This window comes from Felis catus, chromosome E2, assembly GCF_018350175.1.
Source record: "Felis catus isolate Fca126 chromosome E2, F.catus_Fca126_mat1.0, whole genome shotgun sequence".
In the NCBI taxonomy this organism is placed as follows: domain Eukaryota; kingdom Metazoa; phylum Chordata; class Mammalia; order Carnivora; family Felidae; genus Felis; species Felis catus.
Window position 1 is genome coordinate 9,140,138 of NC_058382.1, and position 27,312 is coordinate 9,167,449.

Genomic DNA, 27,312 nt, shown 5'->3' on the forward strand with positions numbered 1-27,312 from the left:
AGATATCAGTAAAGCCTCAGGAAGAAAGATAGAAAGGAACCCAACAAATGGGAAGGGGCGGCGAGGGGGAGACTTGGAGCAAACAGATTATGCATAGAGGAGAAAATGTGAAAAAGACAAGATACTGTAATTCGAACCATGCGTATTATAAAATAGGACACTATAAATAATACTATGAAATTGAGAAAATAGTATAAAAATTCAGGGATAAAAAAAAAGAGTTCTTGGGAGGGACACCTGGCTGTCTCGGTTGGAGGAGCATGTGACTCTTGATCTCAAGGTCGTTAGTTCAAGCCCCACATGGGGTCTAGAGATGATGAAGAGACATAAGTAAAGTTAAAAAAAAAAAAGAGTTCTTGGAAATTGAACATATACTCACAGAAGTGAAAAGCTGAATAAAGAGTGGAAGATAAGGTTAGGAAGAGCTCTCGGGAAGTAGAGCAGAAAGATAAGATAAAGAGCTGAAAAAATAAGAGAATGAAAGGAAGAGACAGTTCAGGAAGCCCGATATCAAATTAATAAGAGTTCCAGAGAGAAATGGAGGGAAGGGGGAAATCACAACTGAAAGAAATCAAGGAAGTTTCCCAGAATAAATGACAGGAGGACACCCTTGAGAGGTCCAGCGATGAAAATGAACGAAGACGCTTCACTGAGAAATGTCAACACACTGAGAAGAAAAACAGGTGACACACAGGCTTACGGATCAGAATGATGTTGGATTTTTTACCAGTAACGCTGGTAATTAGCAGACAACAGAGCGACGCCTTCAAAATTCTAGAGGAAGGGCGCCTGGGTGGCTCAGCCGGCTAAGTGTCTGACTTCGGCTCAGGTCACGATCTCGAGGTTTGTGAGTTCGAGCCCTGCGTTGGGCTGTCTGCTGTCCGTGCAGAGCCTGCATTGGATATTCTCTCCCTCTTGCTTTCTTCCCCTGCCTCGTTAGCTCGCTCGCTCTCTCTTCCTCAAAAATAAATATTAAAAAAAATTAGAGAGAAAATGACCTCCAGTCCAGAATTTTATACCCAGCCAGAAGGCCTACCAAGACTAAAGATGTTTTCGACATGCAGTGTCTCTAAAATTTTACACACACACGCGCGCACGCACGCGTGTGCGCCATGTGCCTTTTGTCAGGAAGCTCAAAAGAACAAGAGAGAAAAATCCAGGAAGAGTGAGGTTTAGGGTGTGACCAGGGGACTGGTGAAAGGATGGGGATAGTAGCTATGCAGCATGCCGGAGCAGGTCAGAGGCCACGAGGGAAGCTTCGTCAGTATGGTGAAATTAACGGAGTACCTGATGCAAATGAGCATGTGAAGAAGAGATTCACATAGTTAAGAGCATTTTGAATTAACAAAGAAAGCTCAGCCACTAAGCAAGTGGGGGAAAAAAAAAAAGAAAGACAATGATTAACTCCAGGAAAAACAAAGAATTGTGTAGGAGAGGAAAGTAATCATGGTTTACTACTTCTGGCAGCTGTGGGAGCACTTACACAGTCATAACATATAAACACTGCATTTTCATCTAGCCAGAATCACAGTGTGGGAGGCTGGAGTAATTTGAATAAGAGTATGAGTATGTGTCTCCCATAGTAAGAAGTGAATGGAAAATACCCGAAATTGAAAAATCAAGAGGTAGCCATACAAACACGGTATTTCGAGACAGGGACACAAACAGCAAAATGATACAATAAATGAGGTAAACGCAGATTGCTCTGGGGCGGGCGAGGCGGGAAGGGTAGGCAGATGGGACGCTGCTGGCTTTCGTTAAAAAACCAGAGAGATCTTGTATTTGACTCTGCAAACTATGTGGATGTCTAGCTCCGATAAAAATAGAACTAAGGGGGGAAAAGAGTAGAAAGGAATACTGGGGAGAAAAAGAATTCTGCCGAAGCAGGAAGTCAGAGCGAGAGGTGACAGTGAGAAACGCAAGATGTTCTTTGTGAGTCCAAGAGGCTTCTGGGGAGGGGCACAAAGAGGGTGATTCTGGGATTTTTGCTGCCCACCCGAGGCAAGGTAGTGTAGTGGTGGAGGGGCTGGGCTCAGAATCCAATGGCCAGGGTTCAAATCCGAACGCTGCCACCAGCAGCTGGGGGACCTTGCTACGCCTCAGTTTCCTCATCTATAAAATGGGAGTGATAATCTTCACCTCTAAAATATCATGGGTTGAGGGGCATCTGAGTGGGTCAATTGGTTGAGCGTCCATCTTTGGTTCGGGTCATGAGCTCATGGTTCATGAGTTCGAGCCCTGCATCGGGCTCGTGGCTGTCAGCGCAAGCCTGCTTTGGACCCTTTGTCCCTCTCTCTCTCTCTGCCCCTCCCTCTCTCTCTCTCTTAAAAAAAAAAAAAAAACACAAATAAATAAATAAATAGGGGCGCCCAGGTGGTTCAGTCAGTGAAGCTTCTGGCCCTTGATTTCAGCTCTGGTCATGATCTCATGGTTCATGAGTTGGAGCCCCACATTGGGCTCCGCTCCGACAGTACGGAGCCGGCTTGAGAGTCTCTCCCCCTGTCTCTCTGCCCCGGTTATGCTCTCTCTCTCTCTCAAAATAAATAAACTTGAAAATAAATAAATAGTAAACATTAAAAAAAAAGTGAAGTCTTCTGCGTTGAGTGACCTCTCCCAACAGTTGTACATGGAAGTCCTGCCTTAGTTGGAGGTCGGGTCTTTACAGAGGTGATCAAGATAAAATAAGGCGGGCCCTGATCCAACAAGACGGGTGTCCCCACAAAAAGCGGGGAATTTGGACACTGAGACGCGGAAATGGAAGACGATGTGAAGACACGGCGGGAAGATGCCCAGCGACGAGCCATGGGGAGTTCCTTCCCTGGCCCTGAGAAGGAACCCGGAGCACCGGGAGCCTCCAGAACTGTGAGGCCACAGACTTAACGGGAGCCCCGGAAAGCTGAGAATGACCGAATTACATGAGTTAGAGCAGAACTTGATGCAGAACAAACACTAGAGTAAATGAAAACGAGGTGGGAAGGATCCAGGCCTTGGCAAGGATACGGGACCAGAGGAATGCGCTGCCGGCGTGGAAGTTGACCCAACCACTTTGGCAGATGTCTAGAAGCATCCACCTTTCCTTCCTTCCTTCATTTATAAAGTTTATTCATTTATTATTTCTGAGAGAGAGAGAGAGAGAGAGAGCGCACAAGCAGGGGAGGGGCAGAAAGAGAGAGAGAGAGAGAAGCCAAAGCAGGCTCCGAGCTGTCAGCACAGAGCCCGATGAGGGGTTCGAACTCACGAACCGTGAGATGGTGACCTGGGCCGAAGCCGGATGCTCCACCGGCTGAGCTACCCCGGCACCCCAGGGAAGTCTTTTAAAAGCTAAGCATACACCTCCCTACGACCCTGTAGTTTGCGCCCATGCGTGTTGACCCAAGAAAAATGCATGTGTACATCCCCCCAAAGACTTCCACAAGGATGTTCCCAGTAGAGGGGGTGCCCTGGGGTGGGGGGCGGTGAGTTAAGTGGTTTCAGAGCAGGTCATGACCTCACAGTTTCTGAGTTAGAGCCTCGCCTGGGGCTTTGCGCTGACAGTGTGGACCCTGCTTGGGATTCTCTCCTCCCTCTCTCTCTCTCTCTCTCTCTCTCTCTCTGCCCCTCCCGTGCACACACACACACACACACACACACACACACACACACACTCTCTCTCTCTCTCTCTCCCTCTCAAAGTAAATAAATAAACTTAAGAAAGAAAAAAAAAAAAAGAATGTTCATAGAACCTTCCTAATGGCCGAATACTGGAAATAATCCAAACGTTCCCCAGCAGAACAGAGCTCGGGCAAAACAGGCCAGACACAAAAGCTACCACATACGCCCCGTGCGCTTCTGCTTACGGGATATCCCAAACCAGGCAATGCTAATTTACAGTGACAATCTAGGGTGACCAGAGAGGGACTGGAAATTTCCCATACCCTAATCCGGGTGTGGTCGCCCGCCCGTCCGCATTTGCATGTGGGACACAGACAAATCCTTGAGCTTCACGCTTAGCTTGTGCATGTTACATCTCAACAACAGCCCCGACAACACAGAGATGAATTATAAAAAGACACAGGTTGGAGCCTCAAGCAATGGAGGGGGTTGTTGGGGGGCGGGGGTTGTGGCTGACATTTGGGTGAACAAAACAAAACAAAACAAAACAGGTGTCTATCCTGGTCCGAAGTCAAGGGTGGGATAGATTTGGGGTCCTTTTTTTTTTTTGAGATGGGGCTGCTCTCCAAAACTCAGGAACCGAGTGGATTCTCTGGACACGGGGTCCCCCTGAGTCACTGCATTCTTGCTCCCCGAGGAAACAGACCGACAAGAGGCATACCTGGGTAAGTCCAAGAGGAAGGCAATGCCTCTGATTCCCAAGGAATGGGGCCTCAAGCCCCCCAGAAGTAGGGGTGGGTGGGCAGAGCCCGGGGAGACCGCCCCGCGGTGCAGAACAGAGGGAGAGGATCTCGAATCCCCAGGGGTCTCCCTAGAGGGAGGGGCTGAGGACGAATGGTTAGGAGAGGGGAGAGGGCGTGATGAGTCAGCTGGCTGGCTGGGCCGGATACCCTGGGGGTGAGTAAGGAAGGGAGAAAGTCCCAGGGGGCTCGGGGTGGGGCCCAGGGCTTGCTCCTCAGGTTCACTAGGAAAGTCTGCATTTACGTGATGTAGGCCCGGCGGCCCAATACGGTAGCTACGCGCCGCGTGGCTATTCTGGGCCCTTCAACGCGGCGCGTCTGATCTGAGATGCGCTGAGTGTGAAACGCACCCCGGCTTCTTGCGGGGGCGCGGGGCGGGGGGATTATGTAAAAGGTCCCAACCATTTCCATACTGATCGCACGTTGCAATATTTTGACTATACCTGGTTAAGTAAGACGCACTGTTAAAATTAATTTCACCCGTTTCTTTTTACGTCTTTTAACGCGGCCAGGAAACACTTCCTAGCAGCGGGCGGCAGCGCGCCTCGAATTCCGGAGGAGAGCGGGGTCCCAGCCCTAGACGTTCGGATCTGAGCGGCCAGCGCGGGGGGGGGGGGGGGGGGGGGGGAGGGGCTTTTCTGGGGACTCGGGGGAGGCGTGGGTTCCGATTTGGGTGGATAGGTTGTGGAGCTGGGAAGACACGCTCGGGCCGGCGAGATGTTCCAGAAAGCGAATTAGATCCGGCGACGAGGAGCTGGAAGCCAGAGTGACCCTGAGAAGCCCCGGAATTTGCAGGATTCTTGGGAAGGGCGTTTGGAGCCAACGTTCCAGCGATCCTAAGGGGCGGGGAGATCCTGTATGACCTCCGGGGGTGGAGCGAGCAAAGGAGAGGAGGAAGCGGGAACCAGTTCCAGAGAAGGAGGAGCAAGAGGGCGGCAAAGGAGGGGCCCCCTGAGGGGCTCCGTTGGCTCAGGTCACGATCTCACGGTTCGTGAGTTCGAGCCCCACGTCGGGCTCTGCGCCGCCAGCTGGGAGCCTGGAGCCTGCGTCGGATTCTGTGTTTTTTTTTCTCTCTCTCTCTCTCTCTGCCCCTCCCCCGCTGACGCTCTGTCTCTCTCAAAAATAAAAATAAAAGTAAAATAAAATACAGAAGACGCCGAGGAGGAGACGAAGGAGGAAAAGGAAGGGAAGAAAATGGAACAACAAAAGAGGTAAAAAGAGGCGCCTGGCTGCCTCACTCCAAAGAGGGCGCGGCTTTTGATCTCGGGGTCGTGAGTTCAAGTCCCACCTTGGATGCAGAGATTATGAAATAAATAAATAAATAAATAAATAAATAAATAAATAAATAAATAAACAAACAAACAAACTTAAAAAAAAAAAGAGGTCGAAAGAGTTCTGGATCTACACTGTCCAGAATGGCAGTCACTAGTCAGGTGTCACACTTTTGCACTGGGAATGTGGCCACTCCAAACTGAGAGGCACTGTGCGTGTAACACGCCTCAAAGCCCCCAAACGGAAAAAAAAAAAAGAGAACCCATCTCATTAATGCTTTGTGGCCACTGATTTTCATATTACTATGGAAAGAACATATGGGGGATAGTGGGGTAAACATCACTAAGATTACTATCCCGTTTCTTCGAGTGTGGCTGATAGAAACATTTAAATTACGTGTATGGTTCCCCAGCTCTGCTCTAGGGGGGGGAAAAAGGCAGGAAGAAACTCCTGGAATCATAAACAAAGGTTAAGGAGGGGTGGGGGAGAGCGCTTCTCTATCCACCTTGTTATTATTTTTTTAATGTTTATTTATTTTTGAGAGAGAGAGAGAGCGCGCGCGAGAGCAGGTGCACACAAGCGGGAGAGGGGCACACAGAGAGGGAGACAGAAGATCCGAAGCCGGCTCCAGGCTGACAGCAGAGAGCCTTTAGTGAGGCTGCAACTCACAAACCATGGGATTGTGACCTGAACTGACTGAGCCACCCAGGTACCCCTTTACCTTAGTTTTAACAACAAGCAAGTGTCAGGCAAAGAATACCGTTAAGGAGAGGTTAAAAGACAGTTGGGGGGAAGGGAAATGTTGTTCAAGAAGCTGGGGGATGTGAAGGCGACAGGCGGTCGTGCTGGGCACAGAGACAGGGGGCTCTCCTCCAGATGGGGGAGCCCTGGGAAGGGTGCTGAGGGGTCCACCAGGAAACCCCCTGGAAAAGCAGGAGGCCGGTGTTCTGGAAATGAGGACCAGATTTTGTTTGCCAGCAGGTTCCCAGAGGTTCATCTTTGAGAACCTGTGCGGCGCAGGGGCGTGGCGGCCCAGGAACCACGTGACCAGGTCCCACCCTGGCCGCTGCTGGTTGGCCCGGCCAAGGGCACCCGACTCCTCGCTGGACCGGCGGGATTCTCCCTAGCCAGAGCTGTGAAATTGAACCGAGGCCGCGCCAGGGCTCCCGCCGGACCCTGGAGCTGAACACCTGCGGGGAAACTGGGGGCCATACAGCGTCCGTGGGCACAGCCGAAGCCAAGATCTGTGCAGAGAGCCTGGGATGAGAGCCAGTGGCCCCTGAGAGGACAAAACCGAGAAGGCGGACAGGAATCTTGGTTCCTGGCGTCTCCATTTCCCAGAGCCACTTTGTGACCCCGGGGGGGATTGTTGACTCCATATTATGAAGGCAAAAATTAGGGCTCAGAAGCTGAATTGCCTGGCCCAGGGCCCACGACTAGTAAGGGGTAGTTCCCATTCCAAGCCAGGGCCGTCTGATTGGACGATCGGGGCTGTTGAACACCCCTGGGGGCGCCTGGGTGGCTCAGTTGAGCCTCCGACTTCGGCCCAGGTCATGATCTCACCGTCCGTGAATTCGAGCCCCGCGTGGGGCTCTGTGCTGACAGCTCAGAGCCTGGAGCCTGTTTCAGATTCTGTGTCTCCCTCTTTATGCCCCTCCCCTACGCACCCTCTGTTTCTGTCTCAGAAATAAATAAACATTAAAAAAAATTTTAAAAACTTTTCTTTTTTTTTTTCCTGTGCTATTCTGTGTCCCAACACCTCCGCCCATGATTCTCCAAACTCAACACACCCCTCAGACCTCAGGCAAGGGAGTGCTGTTCTGGGCCCCCTGCTTTTGAGGACTCTCCCCGCCCCACCCCCTATTGCCAGAGGGGTCCCTGGGGCCAAGGACTTGTGCCCAAGCAGAATCCACACCTCCGGTTGGAGAGAGATTATGCTCTGAGAACTGGGGGTAGAAAGAATAATGCCCCCCCAAGATACCCACACCCTAATATTTGGAACCCGTGAATATGGCAGATGTGATTAAATGAAGCATCTTGGGATGGGGAGATTATCCTGGATTATCTGGGCGGACCTACTGTAATGGCCAGGACCTTTCAAGAGGGAGGGAGGAGGGTCCGTCAGAGAAGAGATGACAACATGAGCAGTTTCAGGGACGCAGGGCCAGGAGCCAAGGGATGCGGGAGGGATGGAGGTGATGCGGAAGGCAAGGAAACAGATTCATGTGGGGGGACAAGGAGTCAGGTTCTCTCCAGGGCGGAATTCTGACCTTGAACTTGTTTAGCCTCTCTGTACTTTTTTTAAAGTTTACTTATTTATTTTGAGAGAGATAAAGTGCGAGTGGAGGAGGGGCAGAGAGAGAGAGAGACAGAGAGAGAGAGAGATATTGAGAGAGAATCCCAAGCAGGCTCCATGCTGCCAACACAGAACCCGACATGGGGCTCGAACCCACGAACCGGGAGATTATGACCTGAGCAGAAACCCACAGGCGGACGCTTAACCGACGGAGCCACCCAGGCACCCCCAAAGTCTCGGTTTAAAAAGAAAAGCCTGTTACCCAACACACCTCGAGTTCGTGGTGCTTCAAGGGGGAGGGTGAAGGAGAAGGGGGGGCAGATCTCTGCAGGGGTGGGGCGTGGGGCAGAGAGAACAGCAGTGAAGAGACAGGAGGGGAAAGAAAGAAGAGGTGACTCATGAGAAGGTGCTCCCGTTCTCGGTATCAGAAGTGACAGGTCTGCAGGGGAAGGAAGCCCCGAGGGGACACAGGCAGAGGTGGAGACAAGAGACCTTGTGACCCCCTCCCCCCTCAAGGGCTCAAGACATAGGGCAGAAGGAGAGCCCCTGAGAAGGAAAAGATACACGGGAAAAGCTTCTCGGTGGCAAAACACAAACTGCACAAGGGCAGGACTCCGGCGGACGGCTTGGCTGGCACAGTCTCCCTTTGCGACCTCTCCCTCTGCCATCGTCTACAACGGCGGCCCTAAGGCTAACGCACTCAGTTTCCCAGCCTCCTCTGCAGCTGGGAGTGACCATCTGGCACACGCCCGCGAAACAGCCAGAAGTTCCCCCAGAAAGGCATATTCTCCCCCCACTAAAAAGGCAAGGCCTTGCCGGGAGGAAGTCCTCCACAATTTCGCGCTTCCTCCGCCTTCTTGCCTGGAACCAAGGCTGCAGCGCGGCAGCAGCCATCTTGTGACCATGAGGCAATCACAGTGAGCGAGAAGGTCTAGGCTGGAAGGATGGCGGAACAAATACGTGGAAAGGGCTGGGATCGTTGATGGTATCTTTGAGCTGTCATGCCCGCCTCGGACTTCTTACTGAGAGGGAAAAAGACACCTCTGTCTGTTTACTCCTAAGGATCCATGCAACTTACCTCTTGTGTTGTCTATTGTTATCCAGTGCAGGAACTGTGCCTGGCACAGAGGTGGTGCTCCTTAAAACATTTCAAAAGGAACGAATGACTTGCACGTTCTCACAAAGCCTCGGCTTCCTGTCTGCAACTGGTTCTGAGAGTCCCACCCCCCACCCCGCCGCTTTGCGATGCGTACCCAACATTTTCCTTCAACCGGATCGGCTAGCTTTCTTTTCAAAAATTTCAATCGAGACAGAGCGGTAAAAAACGATTCAGTTAGGAGTGGCTACTTGAGGGGTGAGCAGAGGGTGGGCCTTGGGGACGGTGACCCAGAGGACGCGACAGCTTCCACCCTGGTCCCGCTGATGCCCGACCATCCATTGGCCGCAGGGCAGCCAGAAGGGGCATTTGCAAACAGAAATCAGATCACTGCCTAAATTCCCCTGCCTAATTCCCCTGCCTAAATTCCCCCCTCTTCATGGCTTCTCACTGCCCTTCGAAGAAAACCCAGCCCTGACCTCAGCCTCAGGTCCCACACCCGCGTCTCACTCTCATCTTCCCCTCGGTCAGCTCTCTGCCCTACAGCCACAAAACCACTCCTGTCTCAGGCCCTTTGCACAACCTGTTTCCTCTGCCTGCAAGGCTCTGCCTCCGTAAGTCCACCCGGCTAACCCTCACGTCCTCTGGGGCTCTGCTCCAGTCACCTCCTCCGAGAGGCCCGCCCTGAACCCCTTGGTGAATGTGTCCCAATTCAGACGCGCCCTAACTCACCCGCACTTTCTGGAGCAATCATACTGATTTCTCCATTTGTGTGTTTCTGGTTCATTTCCCATCTCTGGACTCTAAGCTCCCCCAAAGCCGGGATTATGGTCTGTTTCTTCACTAGCCTGGCATAGACTAGGGGCTAAGGAAATATATGCACTTTGAATAGTGCAACCGAGGAGGAACAGGGAGGACAGTTACTGTGCCCAGCTTTGTTATAACCTTGGTCTGTACTTTGGAGCCTGAACTTAACTTTATCCCTGTGATTTGGGAGGCTGAAGTTAAAAAATATATATATTACAAAAAGAAAAGAGGGGCGCCTGGGTGGCGCAGTCGGTGAAGCCTCCCGACTTCAGCTCAGGTCACCATCTCGCGGTCCGGGAGTTCGAGCCCCGCGTCGGGCTCTGGGCTGATGGCTCAGAGCCTGGAGCCTGTTTCACATTCTGTGTCTCCCTCTCTCTCTGCCCCTCCCCCGTTCACGCTCTGTCTCTCTCTGCCCCCAAAATAAATAAACGTTGAAAAAAAATAAAAAAAAAAAAAGAAAAGAAAAGAAACACTAATCCAAGTACGGATTCCGGCGAGTTCGGGTCTAATGATCATACTGAAAATAATAATAATAATAACAGCAAACACCCACAGTACTACTAAATAATATATTATACTAACCGATAATGAGAACCGTAATCATTCTTATAACAACTTGATGGGCGCGTTCTCCTGTTATCTCCATTTTACAGAGGAGGAAACCGAGGCTCAGAGAGGTCGAGTAACTTGCCCGAGGTCACACAGCCGGGAAGAGCCAGAGCCAGGATTTCAACCCTGGCAGTCTGGCCCCAGAATCTGTAGCTACTAGGATCTCTGAAAACACCACAGGGACGCTACTTCTGGAAGGGGGAGCTCGCGCCCGCCGTCCACGACCTCTGCCCTCCAAGCTGGCCCACCCCTGGCTGACCTCTGAGGCTGATGAACGACCCCCCCCCCGCCGGCCCCTCGCTATCTCGGAGCATCCTCAGGGCCCCCGGCGGCCCCCCGCCCCCCCAGCCCGAGTCTGCGCTGACCCTGCCTTGAGCTGAGTGAGCGCTTCCTCTACGCGGGGCTGGTTGTAGCGCACCATGTAGCTATGCATGTCCGGGTAGTTGCTGCGAATGTTCTTCTCCGTGGACCCGTTGGGCACCGTCCCAAACTTCAGGGGCGGGTACTGCTCCTGCGGCCGCTGGAACTGGGGCAGAATGGGAAGTTATTAGGGCGCCCTCCTGGGGCCATCTGGGTCAAGGACATCCTTGACCCAGATGCTCTGTTCTGGGGGACGCCAGCCATCTGGCAGGCGCCCCGGTCCAGAAGCGTTTCTCAAGCGCGCTCACCACGACCCTTTTCGACTCCAACCCAGCAGATACATCCGCAGGTAGCCACAGATATGCGTGCATATGTGTGCACGCATGTATACGTCCACATGATCAGGAGTACTCTTGGAATCTCTAACAGCCAGCATGGCCGGATCATAGTCCCATCAGAAGAGACGCTGGCTCCAGAGTTCCAGAAGGGTCCCAGAGGCCCCTGACGTGCCAGGCATTCACCCTTAACTTGCTGGATCATGGGAGGTCCCAGGGGCGGGCGCTTGGCACAGGGAGGGGGGGTGGGGCTGGAGGCGGTTGCTATGTACCGATCCGTTCCGAAACAGTTCACTCTTTTAACAACAGACGTAGCCACACAGGTGTGTGTTGGCCCAACGTCAAGTGCGTATACGACCGAAGCAAAGATGCAAACACATTATGTATTCGAAAAAAAAAAAAAAAAGCTGTTGCAATCCACTGAACTGATTTCTTAGCCTTCTAATGGGTCACGATAGGTTCTAATAGGTCAGCTAACCACTCTGGTCTCCAAGCGTGCTCTGTATATCACCAGTCCCCAAACAAACCGTGATCCGTGATGAGGTGAAGTACAGACCTCAAGGGAGGGAGCACTTAAAGCAATTTTTTGGAGGGGAGTTTATTTATGTATGTATTTTTGGAGGAAACTCTACACCCAACGTGGGGCTCGAACTCACGACCCCGAGATCAAGAGTCGCACGTTCTGCCGACTGAGCCCGCCAGGGGCCAATGCCCCCAGAGCGATTGGCCAGAATGATGTTACGTCTGTTGAAACTGAGTAAAACTTGGGGTTTGAATGCGGCGCGTCTTGGTTTTTCCATTTTATGTTTCTTTTCTCACAATTCGTTTCTATGGTGTCTTACAAAAACACCGATCTACACCGGGAAAAGGTCACAGATTAGCCCTTCCTCACGGTTTGAGGGAGGCACTGGTCTAGAATAGCCCATTTGGCATTGCTGCCCCCCACCCCCACCCCCACCCCAGGACGTTTAGGGACACTCTCCTCCTGGGAACATTTAAATAGAAACACAACCTTTCTCTTCCAGAAGGTTCTATTCTACCAGTTTGGAACTCTCTCCGGGAAAAGACTCCCAGGAATCCTCCCTGACCTCCGGGCGGCCAAACGCTGACCTGACCTCCCATCCCAACCAGCTCCCCCTCCCCGCCCCCCTCCTTCCCCCTTCCCCCGCCACACACCTTTCGGTCACTGAGCCCAGACACGGTGTCCACATACTCCTCCTGGATCATGAAGGCGGCCAGGTTGGCTGTGTAGCTGGCGAGGAAGATGACGGCGAAGAAGGCCCACACCAGCACCATGATTTTGCTGGTGGTCCCCCGGGGGTTCTCCACGGGCACCGAGTTATTAAACACCAGGGCCCAGAGCAGCCAGATGGATTTCCCAATGGTGAAGGTTGAGCCTCCAGGGCCTGCAGGGGGCCAGGAGGGGGACATGGACCCCAAATCCCTTCTACTCCACGAGGGAGCAGAAGGAACTACAATTCCCAGCGGCCCCCAAGGCCTCTTGGCACCTCCAGAGGCCACCACTCTACCCACCCCCCCCAGGGGCTGCTGGGAAATGTAGTTCCATCTGCGGTCCGGGTGCTCGGAGGTGATGGAGGAAGGCGACTCACGCTTGCCCGTGGCCAGGCTGCGGTTGTAGCCGACGGGACTGAGGTACTCGAAGATGAAAACGGTCACGGCGACCACAGTGAGGCACATGACGAACATCATCACCCACACGGCAGGGCTGTAGGGCTCTGGGGGCAAGGGGGTGTGGGGTCATGACTTGGCCAAGCCAAGGACTGGGGGACCACAGACGTGAGAACATGGTGCATCAGAGATCTGACCCTGTCCTGCTCTGTCCCCTGCCCAGGCTCTCCATCTCAGGGACCGTCTCAGCGCCCATCCAGACCCCTGGGAGACAGTGTCTCTCAAAGACCGCCACCTCAACCTCTTCTGCGGTTTCTGCCACCAAATATAAACGGTCTCCTAAACTGTTCCCTGAGCCTCGAGTCTCCACCTGGCCACCCACCGGGTTTCACACCGAGGCCAACGCCCGGGCCCCCCCCATCTTGGGAGCCAGCTGCACACCCTTCCCCCCTCCCCCTCACCAGCCACAGCCTGTCCCCCCGACTCCTGCCCCCCAACTCGGCCCCCCTCTCCACTCTCTCAGCCAACAAGCTCAGACCTCATTCTCTCCCCTGGACCATCTCCCCTGTCTGCCCTCTCCAGCCACCACCCCCCTCCCCGGCCCCTGCAGCCCTAGAGGATCCTTCTGCACCCAGAGGTGACCTGGCCTCCCCCCTGCCCATAGCCCTCTGTGGCTCCCCAGCGCCTCCGTGACAAAGTCACCGCCCCTCAGCCTCGCTTCCGGACTCCTTTCCGGCATGATCGCTCTCTCAACAACCCACTGCTTTAACCGGCCAGAACTCACAGTTCCAGAATGAGCCTCGCCCTCTCCGCCTCGTCTCCACCGCTCCCCTGACAGGGGCACCACCCGGACCTGCCTACCAAACTTGCATCTGTGTGTCTCCTCCTCACACCGCCTCCGGGAGGTTTCACCGACAATAAACCCAAATCGCCACTTCCCCCGAGATTCCTACCAGGTGATCTGACCTCCCTGGGCCAAGCGCAAGCGGCCAGCACTGCCCCTGTCACAGCAGGGTCACCACCCGGACTGTCACTGCGGCATCCGGGAACGCTCTTGTTGCCTCCGCTGGGCAACGTGGTGGCGCACAAGTACGACCTTGTCACTTCCCTGCTGAAGCAGGGGCCCCATGTGCCTCTCAGGGTGTACCCGCAGGGACCTTGGTGCAAAGAGAAGGCCACGGAGATGTTGTCGGGGGAAATGCACAGAAACGAACCGCCAAGGAAGAGCTGTGCTGTCTCCCGGCCTTTCTGCTCCCAGGAGCTTTGCCCAGACTTCAGAGAGCAAGAGAGAACTGACGTGCCCTGCTGCCCTTGGCCTGATGTGCACTTTTCTTGCTGTTGTCTCCCAGTTCGGTCGGTGAGATCCCGACCCGGTGCGCCTCAAGGCCGCCAACCCGCTGGGTGTCAGCTTCCCGATCGCATCCCAGGCCTGGTTCCTTCCTTGTCTCACCCTCACTGTCAACTTCTTATCCCACACCCACCACCGCTCTGCACGGACCTCTGCCTTCCCGGGGGCCTCCGGCCTCCACAGGGCCTCCAGTGGGATGTTTTATAAGCCTAGATCTGATCATATGCCCCCCTCCCCCACCACCTAGAGTTAAAACCTTGGCCGTCGCAGCAAGAGTGAAACCCCACTCTCCTACCCGAGCCACCAAGGCCCCTGCATCATCCACTCTGTTCCCTCTCGGTCCTCGCCTCCCACCCCCTCACGGCCGCCTCCAGCCACGCAGGCTTCGCTCCGTTTCCCAAACACTCCACACGCGTCCCCACCTTCGGGGTCTTTGCCCGCTGCTCCCTCTGCCTGGAACTGTTCTCCAGCTAGATCTCCACAGGACCGAGTCACCTCCCTAAAGGGGCCCTCCTGCCCTCCCCTGATGGCACCGACCCTGTGCCTCTCCACCTCTTCCCCTGGCTTAGTTTCTCATCCTCTTCATCATCACCTGCAGTGATTTCGTCCCATGGATCCGTTTAAGAGATTATTGTCTGTCTTCCCCACGAGGCCAAGAGCTCTTAGAGGACAGGGATTTGCGTGCAGCCCCGGAGCCCGGCACATGATGGGTACTCGGTGAACACCGACAAGTGAATCGAGCGCTTACTATGTGCCATTACCAAGCTAATCTCTTTTCCTCATCTCCCATACAGGGGAAGACTTGGGGCTTGTAGGGCCTGAAGCTGATACAATTTGGAGGGGTGTCTTTAAGAAAAAAAACCATACAGAATTATGACTCCAAGAATGCAAGGCGCAGGGCCTTGAAGAGAATGTGCCCGGGAAGGTTCCTGAAGCTCCAGTGTCCTGGGCCTCGTGGTAAGATGGCTTCTCCCGTTTTACAGACTGGGAAACCGAAGCTCAGAAGCCATGCCAACTTGGCCAGGCACACCGCGGGGGACAGGCAACACCAGGATGGGACCCGGGCACGCAGCTGCCCCAGTGTTGCCGTCCCAGGGCCCCGGGCTCACCGAGGAAGGCCGAGGGGGACACGGTGCCATTGCTGCGTGCCACCATCACACTGATGCCCGTCTCCACGAAGGGGACAGAGAAGTCCACGATCTCGGAGCGCTCCTCGTTGATGGTGAGGGAGCCGATGGCCATGTCGGCGCGCTGGTAGAACACCTGGGGTGAGGGCGAGGAAGGGGGTGAAGGAACCCGGCTGGCTCAAGCACATGGAGGAGGATGGTGGGCAAGCCCGGCCCCAGGAGACCAGAGACAGGGGGACGGAGAGGGTTAGGAGAGTGGATGAGGGGGACGCAGAGTGGGGCACGAAAGGCGGAGGGGAGAGGCGGGGAACGGGAGTGGGAGGAGGTAGCCCCAGGCCCCGTGAGGCTCCGAGAACCCGCTCTCCTGATTTGGGCGGCATCCCCTAGGCCCCGCCCCCTTCTTTCAGGGTGCCGCCCTCCCAGCCCCGCCCCTTTCGCCGTCTCGAGTCCGTCCTCGTGGCCCCGCCCCGCGGCCGAGGCGGGTCTTCGGAGGCCGGCCCCGCCCCTTCCAAGCCCGGCTTCCCTCCTTCGGGCCACGCCCCTCCGGCCCCAGGGCTCTGGCGCCTTGGCCCCGCCCCAGCCCGGCTCGGCTCCTCCCCGGACCCCACCGCGTCCGGCCTCACCTCGCCGATCATGCCGTTCCAGACGCCGTCTATCTTCTTCCCGTGCTTGCCGTTGGTGACCAGGTAGAGGTCGTAGCTGAAGCCGATGGTCTGCGCCAGCCGCTTCAGGATGTCGATGCAGAAGCCCTTGCAGCACCGCTTTTCCGGGCGGGGGGCGTCCGGGGGAGGGCTGCGGGGGAGCGAGCAGGCTTGGGGATGCTGGGGACCCCCCACTTCAGACTCCCCCATGGGGTGAGGGTATGGAGGGAGAGCCAAGCAGCAGCTAAAACTATGGCTAGCGCTCTCTGGGGAAACTGAGGCTCGGAGGAGTTCCGTGACTGGTCCGAGGTGACTGGGCTGAGTGCCAAGGGAGGAGGGGGCTGGGGCCAGGGCTGCCGGGCTTCAAGGGAGTTTGAAACCGGAACTCCTGGAGATCGGGCTGTCACCTGTGGGTGCGGTTGAGCTGGCTCCGGCAGGGCACGGAGTCTCGGATGCAAGTGCCACTAATGGGGTCGGCGGGCTCCACAATGACAAAGGGCCTCTCCTCCAGCGTGGCCACGGTGAGGTGCTGTGTGTCATCCACAGGCTGCAGGAAGCGGCCGTAGCGGGACCACAGCGGGTACTTGAGGCGGAGAGTCTGCTGCTCCCAGCTGCCCACCTTGGCCAAGAGAAGGGGATTCAGGCTTCCTTCCGGGGGGTGGAGGGTACTTTCCAGAATGTTCTGCCCATCACGGCCCTCCTTCCTCAGAGCGCAGGCTCCCAGCTCCTTCTCCCTTAGATGCAGGAGTCTGGGCCCCCTGAGAACCCACAGGTCTAGGCTCCCACTCCCCACCCCCACCCCACCCCCCCATCCCCCCCACCCCCTGCCAGGACCTAAAAGTCCAGGCTCCTCCCTCCCTCAGAGGCCGGAGTCCAGGACCTCAGCCCTTCTCTCTGCCAGGACCCAGGCGTCTGGGTCCCCACGCCCTCTCCCTCAGTGCCCAGGAGTCCGGACCCTCTCCCATGCCTGAGGTTGGGGCTGGGACTCACCACCTCCCAAGTCCTATCTCTGGTGAGGGAGATGACAACCAGAGAGGGGTTCACCAAGAAGCCATCCTCATTGAAGGAGTAATCCCGGTTGTCCCAGGTAATATTCATGAAGTACCTGCCCAGGAGGAAGGGAGGGGACATGTAGGTACCTGGACTGGCCCTAGGCGGGTGAAGGCAGAGAAAAATCCCTTTTATGGACCAGCCTCAGCCCCTGGCTGGAGTCTCTCCCCCCAGATCCCGAACACCCAAATCTTCTTTTTCTTTGTTCGGTACTCTCTGCTCACTGCCCAGTGCCGCCTGAACAAGGTCCCGGACCCTCCGCCTGAGTTTGAGGTCCTCTTAGAGACCCTGTGTGTTTTGGCCCCACCTGTCTGTGCAGCCGCATCTCTGAACCCTTCCTACCCTCAAATTCTTTCCGCCCTGAGCCCTTTTTGTGCCTCACTAACACTGAATGCAAAGTGTCCCCCAGGGGGGCCTGGGTGGCTCTGTCGGTGAAGCGTCTGACTCTTGATTTCGGCTCAGGTCATGATCTCGCAGTTCGGGGGTTCGAGCCCTGAGTCTGGGCTCTGCACTGGCAGTGAGGAGCCTGCTTGGGATTCTTTCTCTCCCTTTCTCTCTGCCCCACCCCTGCTCATGCGCTCTCTCTCAGGAATAAATAAGTTTAACAACAACAACAAAGTGTCCCCCAAACGTATCAAGTGGCTTCCTATCTCTAGACCATTGTAGGTGCTGTGCTCTCTGCCTGGAAAATGTTTCTTCTGTCCCTTCTCACCCTGATTGATCCTTATGTCTTCAAGATTCAGCTCAAGTGTCCCTTCCTCTGGGGGAAGCCCCAGAGGGTCTCGGGACTCCCCGTTCACTATGCAATGGTACCTGTACCGTGAACGCCTGCCACAGGGCCTTGGTCACTGCACCAGACCCTCAGTGGCCATCCTCACGCCCCCTGCTCCCCCTGCCCAGGCCATCAGTCCCCAAGTGCCACCTCCCTGCCCCCCTCATCCCTCCTCTCCATCGCCCCAGGCTTCCTGGACCCCTGCCCCATGGCTCCCCAGTGCTCCAGAACAAAGTCCAGCCTCTCAACCTGGCATTCAAGGCCCTTATGGCCTGGCCCCCCTCTACCTCCCCAGCCTCATCACCCCCAACCCCTAATTCTCCCGCCTTCATCCCCCCCCTGAGCTATTGCGGGCCTAGCCACCTGCCTGAGTTTTTCTCCCTTCTGGGCCTTTGTACGATGCTGATCTTTCTGCCTGGAATACTATTTTCTGGTGAACTCCGAGCCGCTCTTGGAATCCTGGGCATTTCTTATCACGTTCTACCTGTTTCATCACCTGCTGGTATGTTTTCTTCCTTGTCTTGTCTGTTCGCTGTTTTTGTCTCTGCTATGAGCTGGTAAGCTCTATGAGAGCGGGGACCTTTTTCTAATAATACTCTGTACTCTTGTGTCTAAGGCAGTGCTTGGGACACAGAAGACTACGCAGTAAAGGGCCTTTCAATGAATGAGTGAGTTGAGCAATTCAACTGTCAGGTCTCAGCTCAGAGAGCTCCTCGTCTCGGAAACCTCCCTGACTCCACACGCAGACCCGTGACTGTGCAGCCTCGTTTGGAAGGCTGATCGGGGCCAATGGAATTCTTTCTTTGGGAAGACGTTGGCTGCGAGATTGGGGGCGGGGGGATGGGTGGTAGACAGGATGGGATGAAACGATGAGGGTTAGCAGAGAGCGGAGATTCTGCGTGAGCAGTGGTAAGAAGAGAACCCGAGCGTGGCAAGTCGGGAAGGGGCGGGGGGGGGGGGTTGGGGGGAGAGGCAGGGACCGAGAGAGTAAGAGGGACACAATCAGAAAGAGATTGGCCTCAATTCCTGGCGTCTGGGCTGCTGTGCGTGTTTATCTTGCCAATAAACCCCCTTTTCCCTCAGGAAAGTTGAATGAGTCTCTGCTCCCTGCAACCCGAAATGTCTTGGCTCAGACAGTAACTCCTGCTGGCGCTCCCCCAATGCCCGCGCCACCCCCAGGATTGCAAGCCGCACACCGTGTTGTCATTATCCCGTCCCTGTCTGCCACCCCTCCAGGACCCTGTGTTCTTTGAAGAGAAGTCCATGGGCTTATTCATCTCTTGTGTTCCCAGAGCCCAGCACGAGCCCTGGTTCCCAGCGGGCGCTCAGTAAGTATTTATGAACGAGGGATGCTCTCCTCACCTCCTCGTCCCTGGCTCCTGTTCCCCAAGTCACCCGCTTCGCGTCACTCCCCCTAGGTTTTCTTCTCCAGCCACCCCTCTTCCTAAGCTCCGCCCACCTCTCTTCCTAAGCCCCACCCACCCTCTTCCTAAGCCCCACCCACCCCCTCTTCCTAGGCTCCACCCACCCCTCTTCCTAAGCCCCACCCACCCCTCTTCCTAAGCCCCACCCACCCCCTCTTCCTAGGCTCCACCCACCCCTCTTCCTAAGCCCCACCCACCCCTCTTCCTAAGCCCCACCCACCCTCTTCCTAAGCCCCACCCACCCCCTCTTCCTAGGCTCCACCCACCCCCTTCCTAAGCCCCACCCACCCCCTCTTCCTAGGCTCCACCCACCCCTCTTCCTAAGCCCCACCCACCCCTCTTCCTAAGCCCCACCCACCCCCCTTCCTAAGCCCCACCCACCCCCTCTTCCTAGGCTCCACCCACCCCCTCTTCCTAAGCTCCCCTCGCCCTCGCTTCAGGATCAGAGGGCTCTCCTTCCACTGTTCTGTCACCAGACTCATCACTGCCGACACTTCCTGCGGTGGAGATGCTGTTTCCCACCAAACCCTGTCCTCCTCTGGCCTGTCCAGCCAGAGTCCACGCTTCCCAGGCCTCCCCGCGGCCAGCGCCCCGCCGCGCGCAGGAGGGACCTTCGAACTCTAACAGTTGGCACGGCGCAGGCGCCAGCCAATCAGAACTGCCGTCTCACCAATCTGCATGCACGCCACTGTCGCCAACCAACCAGGCAGCCCCGGGCGCATGACGTCATTCTCGCCAACGGAAAGGATGCCTCGTCCCCGCTGTAGCACTTGCCCCAAAAAGGAAATCGCTCGCTCCCCACTTCCTCTCTTTCCTCCTTCTCAGGAACTAGAATTGAGACACGCCAAGGACGCAGCTTGGACCCCGCAAAGAAGGGGGGCAGAGCAACAGGGCGGGAGGGTCCTGGGTCCCTGAATGATCACCTGGGACAACGGAGCCTGCGATAGCCTGGAACACTCCTGTCTGGATTTTTTTTAAAGATTTTATTTTACTAAATTTTTTCAAACGTTTATTTATTTTTGAGACACACACACACACACACACACACACACACACACACACATACACACAGTCTGAGCGGGGGAGGGGCAGAGGGAGAGGGAGACGCAGAATCCGAAGCAGGCTCCAGGCTCTGAGCTGTCAGCACAGAGCCCGACGCGGGGCTCGAACTCACAAACCGTGAGATCATGACCTGAGCCGAAGTCGGACGCTTAACCGCCACCCAGGCGCCCCTTTAAGATTGTATTTTTAAGTGATCTCTACTCCCCACGTGGGGCTCGAACCTACAACCCAGAGATGGAGAGTCGCACTCTTTACCGCCTGAACCAGCCAGGTGCCCCTCATTTCCGGATCGACAGAACAACTTGTACCTCGTTTGGGGCACTGAACTGTTGGGATCATTTTGTTACTGAAATCCAGCTTGTACTCTGGATGCATTCCACCACATCTGAAGTGCCCGCAAGTAGAAGATGTAACTCGGGGCGCCTGAGTGGCTCAGTCGGTTGAGCGTCCAACTCCGGCCCAGGCCGATCGCCACACGCTTGCCACGGTTCGTGAGTTCGAGCCCCCGCCTCGGGCTGGCTGCTGTCCGTGCAGAGCCTGCTTCAGCTCTTCTGTCCCCACCCCTCCTCTCTGCCCCTTCCCCGCTCGCGCGCTCTCTCCCAAAAATAAATAAATCCTTAAGATGTATCATTATTTCTATGTACCACAAGGAAAGAAAAACGCACTGCCAATTAAACCGCCAGAAGCCGTCAATCGTCAGGCGTATATTGATTTCAGAGACATTACACTGTGAAACAAACAAACAATCGTCTGAAAATCGCGAACTGTTGTAATAACACACTCACTGTGTCTTGGGTGTTTCTTTTCCAAGTTACCTAGTGTAACCCCAGGAAGGAGACCCCACTGTGTCCACTTTACAGAAGAGAACACCGGGGCTCTGAGAGGGGCCGCGACCCGTCCCAGGCTGCTCAGCCGGCGAGCGGGTAGTCCGGCTCTAGAGGCTTCCCACAGCCCTCCTACGGCAACCCCCGCTCACCTGTGTAGACTCTCCCCGCGGTGGGTGCGGTTCTGGGCACGACAGTCGTGGCCGAGCTCGGGCAGGAAGCCGTAGTCACGCAGCAGGGCCTGGGCGCCTCTGGCCACCACCGCCACGCCGGCCGCCACACGCCGGGCCAGGTCGTCCCGCCAGCCGGCGGAGCGCACTGCAAACAGCCCGGCGGGCAGTGGGGCGCCTCCTGGCAGCAGAGGGGGCTCGCCCGGGGCGCCCGAGCCGCCGCCTCCAGCCAGCTGGGGCCCCACCATGAACCACACGTAGCCAGGCCCGGTGAGGCCCGCCTCCTCCGCGGCCCGGAACACCGGCTCGGCCTCTTCGCGGGCGCAGAAGAGCAGGCGGATCTGGGCGCTGACGCTGCGGAGCTGGGCACCCAGCACGGCCTCGCCCGCTCCGGGGTCGAGCGTCAGGGCCCCGCGGTGCTCCCAGCCCACCATGCTGCCATCCGTCAGCACCTCGATGTAGGACAGGAAGGCCCGGTGGCCGGGGGCGCGCGTGGTCACCGCTGCGAAGGACGTCCAGTCGTACTCCTCCAGCACCTCGAAAATTACCTGGAGCTGCTGCTCTGTGGACGAGCCCAGCTGCAGGAAGGTGGAGCCCTTCTCCTGCGCGGGGAGGAGGGGGGTGTCAGGCCCCGTGACGTGCGGAGGCCACAGCTCCCAGCAGTCCCTGAGGGGCCTTCGGTTCCCAGTGGTCAAGAGGGATCTCATCTCCCGGCAGCTGACAAGGGCACCCCGGTGGCCTAGCTCTTCACCAGACCCCTCTGCCTGTCTTGCTGGAGCACAGAGCTAGGCCTGGGGTAGGTGTCGCCTCACGACTGAATTCTAGGCCTATCCGTCAAAGCTCTCTCGCCTCCCCGTGCACCTGACTCTCCTCCCTGCCTGGGCACCGGGGCAGAGGCCCCAGCAGAGAGCTCTGAGGTCCTAGGGGATTACAGAGCCGCAAGAGGGAGGAGCCTGAGTCCCTGAGACATCCCTTGGAGGAGAGCCCCCTGAGGTCAGGAACACCTGTTTGGATTTTACACGCGTGAGAAACAGCCTTCTATGGGGCTGAGCCACCGAGACGTGGGGGTTTATCTGTTACAGCAGCTCACATCACCCTAGGACACGCCCAGCATCCAGGGAGGGAACTACAGTCCCCAGCCTCCACCGAGAGGGACTACATCTCCCAGCATGCAACGAGGGTGCCGAAGGTACCGTCACTCCCAGCGGGAAGCAGCTTTGCTGGGTGGATTTGCCCTTCTCTGATTTTTGCCTGCTACCTCCATGACTTTTTCCTTTGTGGGACAGTTCCTCAGTATTCTAAATGCAGTGGTGCCCTTGTCTCCTCTTTTTTCTCCGTCCTCCCTCCCTGGCGATCTCATCCAGACCCGCGCATTTAAATACTGTCTCCATAGGGCGCCTGGGTGGCTCAGGCGGTTGTTTGGCTCAGGTCATGATCTTACAGTTCGTGAGTTCAGGCCCCGCCTCAGGCTCAGAGCCTGGAGACTGCTTTGGATTCTGGCGCGCGCGCGCGCGGGCGCGCGCTCTCAAAACTAAACACTGGCAAAAAAAAAAAAAAAAGAAAAAAGAACCAAAAAACTGCCTCCCGTGCTGTCCAATATGGTAGCTGCTGCCCATTTAAATTAATTGAAGTTAAGTAACATTTAGCGCCTTGGCTGCACTAACCACACGTCAAGCTCTCAATAGCACACATGGCTAGTGGCCGACAGACTGGACCGGGCAGACATAGACCATCTTCATCACCGCAGAAAGTTCTACCACCCGGGACGGAACGTTGCTGGCTCCTATACAGTTACCACCTCTCTCGTGGACTTCAGACAGACCTAGCCCCCTTTCTTCTCAACCTCTCCTCTTGGATTTCCCAGAGGCATCTCAAAATTAGCATGTCAACACCAGAATTCTTGATCTTTCCCCCTGGCCTCAAACTCGTTCCCTCTCTTCCTATCCTTATTCACCCAGAGGCTCAGGTCCCAAAGCTAAATTGTCCTTTCCTTCTCTTTCTCTCCTGCCTGATCCAGGCCATTCTCCAGTCTTCTCGGCCTCTCCGTTCAAAACATAACCCCAGTCATCTGTTCTTCCACAGATGTTCTCGTCTGCCGCCTTATCACAACCCTCGTTGGCCACGTTCTGGCTTAGACAACTATAACAGCTTCCTGACCCCTCTCTGCTAACACTTTTTTTTTTTTTTTCCCAATCTTCCAGTCCATTCTCCATCCAGCAGCCAGACAGAGTCAATCTTGTCCAAATACCAGTTGGATCAAATCCCTTCTGGGTTGAACACCTTCCAATAATTCTACCTTCTAGTCAAAGCCAAAGTCCTCACTGTGGTCCACAGGCCCTGCGCCAACAGGCCCTCTCTGACCCCCCCCCCCCACCTCCCCGCCACCCCCCACCTCTTTGTTCTTCCTCAAACACATCAAGTTCCTCCCAGTTTGGAGGGCTTGGCCCGTAGCTGGCTTCTCTCTCTCTCTCTCTCTCTCTCTGTCTCTCTCTCTCTCTCTGTCTCTCTCTCTCGGGCACACTTTCCCCCAGCTCCTTCATGCTGCATCTACCGCTCCTCATTCGTCAGGTCCAGCTCGGTTATCACCTCCTCAGGGAGGCCTCCCCTGATTGCCATCTACTGAATGGAGCCCCATCCTCAGTCATTACCTTTCCTCCAGGACATATTTTGGCATCTGCTATTTGCTTTCTGTCTCCCCATTAGAATGCAAACTACATAAGACAGCAGGGGGCGTGTCTTTTTTTTTTTTTTTTTTTTTTTTTTCCTTTCATAACTGTCTTCCCCAGGAGCTAAAACAGCCCTGGCACAGAATCAGCCCTCAGTGACAAGAAGAGGACTTTCTTCCCAGGCGTGTGCCTGTGCTTATATGGGTAGGAGGCTTGGGCGGTTGTCCTGAGGGGATGAGGCCTCCCAGCGTGCAGCGAGAATCCCAAGAGGGCCTCATCCTTGGCAAGTGGAGATGCGCTGAGGGGATCACGGTCCCGGCATTCAGCGGAGGCATGATGGCCCTGCGAGGACCACGCCTCCTTCCATCCAGAGATACTGAAGGGACTACATTTCCCGGAAGGCAACGAGAGGGCGCTGAGCAGGGTCCCAGTTCCCGGGTGGCCGTAAACAGAGAGGCCCACACTTATCAGGGGCAATGGAGGCAGGAGGAACCACATCCCTCGGTAGGCGACAAAGGTGGCAGCCACGCCGTAATAAGAAATCACCTCGAAGGGGATCTGCCTGCAGATCTCTGGGCAACTCCTGTCTCAGAGAAGAAAGTTGGACAGAGGCCCTTCCCACAATGCTCTGGTCAGGAGAGAGCTACGAATCCCAGGATGTAATTCTGACCTAGTCACAAGGCCACCGGCCCTCTCAGCAGGGACCTGCTGGGGACTTGGGCTCCGCCCACTCAGATGGCCCCATCCGCGGCAAATGCCACCTCTGTTCCGCTGGCTCCACCCCTGAACAGGCCCCGCCCCTTCTCAGGCTCCTCCTCTTAGCGGATCCCTTCTCCTTGTCAGTCCGCACACCAGACTTGGTCCAGTTCTGTCCTTTCCTACCAGAAGTCCGCTCCAGCTGGTCCCCCTGTGCCCTCGGGCTGCAGACCTCTTTGCGGGGCCGCAGCCAGCTCCAGCCGCCGCCCCCTCTCCCCTGCAGGGTCCTGGGTTTGATCTGTCATTTCGGCTGGGCCTGCCTCTCTGGTGGCCCTTCATCCTCGCAGGCCCACCCTCCGGATTCTCTCTTTCCACACTTTACAACTGGGGCGTGCCTCTGCCCAACCCCCATTCCGCGACTGTCTCCTTGTCTAGGCCCCGCCCCTTTAGTCCACGGCGTAGGCCCTGCCACCTTCCTGGCCTGGCTCCTCACCGGCTAGCTCTGCCCCTTCCCTGACTACCTTCCCCGGCCCACCTCTCACTAACGACTCCTCCCCTTCTCCTGCCCCTCCTTTCACCGGATGGCTCCGTCCTTCTACCTCGACCTCTGGAGCCCATGCCCTCCAGGCCAAGCCCCTGCCCGTCCCTGACCTCAGTACCCTCTTTCCTGGCCCTCTCCCTGCCTTCCTGGCCCCCGCCTCCTCACTAGACCTCACCCCTTCCTGAACCCCATTCCTTTCCAACCGACTCTCCCCTTGCCCATCCCAGATCCCACCCCGCCCTCAGAGCTTGCATCCCGGGCGGGTCCCTGTTTGTAACCAGTCCCCGGCCCTCGCTGGCCCGCCCCGCCCCGCCTCTTCCCCGGGTGCCACTCCCCCCCCGACTCGCTTCTCCCGCAGACCCTCAACCCTCCCCATACTCTGACCGTCCACGCCACGCAGGGCCTCTCTCAGACCCTGCTCCTAGGTCAGTCCCCCGGCGGGGCCCGCGCCTTCTGTATAGACCACGCCCCTCCGTGTCAACCCCGCCCCTTACCTAGATCTGACTCCACCCGCCGACCCCACTGCGGCCCAGATGCGGACCCTCAGGCTGGGCCCCGCCCCCTGCGGCCGGCCCCGCCCCCCCCCCGCGCGGGTCGCGCGCACCTTGGGCGTGAGCACGAGCGCGGCGCCGCCGTGCACGGCCACGATGGGCAGCGAGGTCTGCGCCGACAGGAAGTCGAGGATGGGCGCGACGGCGGGCGCGCGCGAGTCGTCCTCGAACACGACGCCGTGCACGCGCAGCCCCGACAGCAGGTCGCAGAGCTGCAGCACGAGGCTGCGCGGGTCCGAGCCGTTGAGCACCAGCGCCACCGGTCGCACGTCCAGGCCCGGGCTGCGCACGGCCGCCGCCACGGCCGGGCCCAGGCGCGCCGCCTCGGTCGCGTACGCGGGCCCCGAGAACACGAGCGCCACGTTGAGCGGCCGCGCCCCGCCGGGGCCCCCGCCGGGCCCGCCGACCCCGCCCGGTCCCGGCGCCTCCTCCGGGAACGGGCTGGCGCAGGCCAGCGCCAGCAGCAGCAGCATCTTAGCGGGGCCCCGAGGGCCGCGGGGGCCACCGGCGCCGCGCATCGCCTGCGGGCCCCTCCGGGCGGCCTCTGACACGGGAGAGGGGGCGCGCAGAGCCGGGGAGACCCCGGGAGCGGAGAGAGACACACAGGAGGGGGAGACACAGAGATGGGGAGACCGAGACGGGGGGGACAAGATGCAGAGAGACACGGAGAAGGGGAGATACAGGGAAGGGGAGACGCCGAGAGAGGGAGGAGAGGGAAAGGTCGGGGTAGTAGAGGCGGAGGGAGGCACGGGCACGGGGAGAGCCAGAGACGGAGAGAGCGAGGCACAGAGACGGCCACAGAGCCAGGGAAAGTAGAGGTGGGTAACGGGGACAGAGCAGGTGCAGAGGGAGGGACAAGAGACGAGGCAAGAATGGGGTGGACAATGATGCAGGACGGATGGGTAACAAACCCACAGCGATGGGGTCAGAATGGGAGCAGAGAGAGAGACCCAGGGAGATAGGGAGTGAGAGGAAAACAGCCACAGAGAGTTGGTTGGAGGGAGGCATGGACGGGAACAAGGAGGGAGAGAGAAAGGAGAAACAGAGACGGGGGGGGGGGTAGAGAGGCGCAGAGTGACAGAGACGGGGAGAGGAAGGTGGCAGAGATAAGCCAGAGCGACAGAAGTGGGGGGGGGGGAGTGACAGGGAGGCCGGGAGAGACGGCAGAGATAAGCAAGGAAGGCGGGAGAGATAGGAGAGGCGAGAAAGTTGGACAGAGGGCGGAAAACAGAAGCCCGGAGAGCCGGAGACAGACCCCACGGCCACCAAGAGACCCGGACACACGAGAGAGAAACAGGCAGCACAGGGATTGAGGGAGGAGGCAGGCAGAGCAGACAGAAAACATAGGAAGACAGAAATAGCGAGCCAAGGGAAAGGTCAAGACCCCCACCAGGGAGGTGCCCGGCACAGACATGAAAGGAAGGCCAGGAAGGCGGGTGGCAGGAGGGATCAAAAATGAAAGGAAGAAAAAGTGAGGGGGAAAAAAAAAAGAAAAGAAAGGGAAAAGGGGTCAGGTGTGTGGGGGGAGAGAAAGAAGAGACAAATGAGTGGGGCATCCCAAGGGGAGAAAACGCCCCCAGGGTCTTACCCCCCACCTCGACCACAACCCCCAACCTGTTTTTGCCCCGTTACTCCTGTCCTATCT

At 56.8% G+C, this 27,312-nt stretch overlaps 1 protein-coding gene across 3 annotated transcripts in view; it reads right to left on the bottom strand.

The window, feature by feature from the left end:
• GRIN2D (glutamate ionotropic receptor NMDA type subunit 2D) overlaps window positions 1-27,312 on the bottom strand; it is a 38,331-nt gene that overhangs the window by 7,523 nt on the left and 3,496 nt on the right. Inside the window, exons 3-11 of one of the 3 annotated variants that reach the window (XM_023245297.2) lie at window positions 25,721-26,211; window positions 21,196-21,815; window positions 16,902-17,016; window positions 16,319-16,530; window positions 15,894-16,062; window positions 15,253-15,406; window positions 12,777-12,902; window positions 12,343-12,572; window positions 10,837-10,997 (exon numbers count right to left, since the gene is read on the bottom strand). In XM_023245297.2, the coding sequence (XP_023101065.2) occupies window positions 10,837-10,997; window positions 12,343-12,572; window positions 12,777-12,902; window positions 15,253-15,406; window positions 15,894-16,062; window positions 16,319-16,530; window positions 16,902-17,016; window positions 21,196-21,815; window positions 25,721-26,185 (2,252 nt within the window). In that variant the 5' untranslated portion in view covers window positions 26,186-26,211. Of the gene's footprint in view, window positions 1-10,836; window positions 10,998-12,342; window positions 12,573-12,776; window positions 12,903-15,252; window positions 15,407-15,893; window positions 16,063-16,318; window positions 16,531-16,901; window positions 17,017-21,195; window positions 21,816-25,500; window positions 25,586-25,610; window positions 25,683-25,720; window positions 26,212-27,312 lie in introns of those variants that run through there. The other 2 variants (XM_045046494.1, XM_023245298.2) reach the window with 2 other exon arrangements.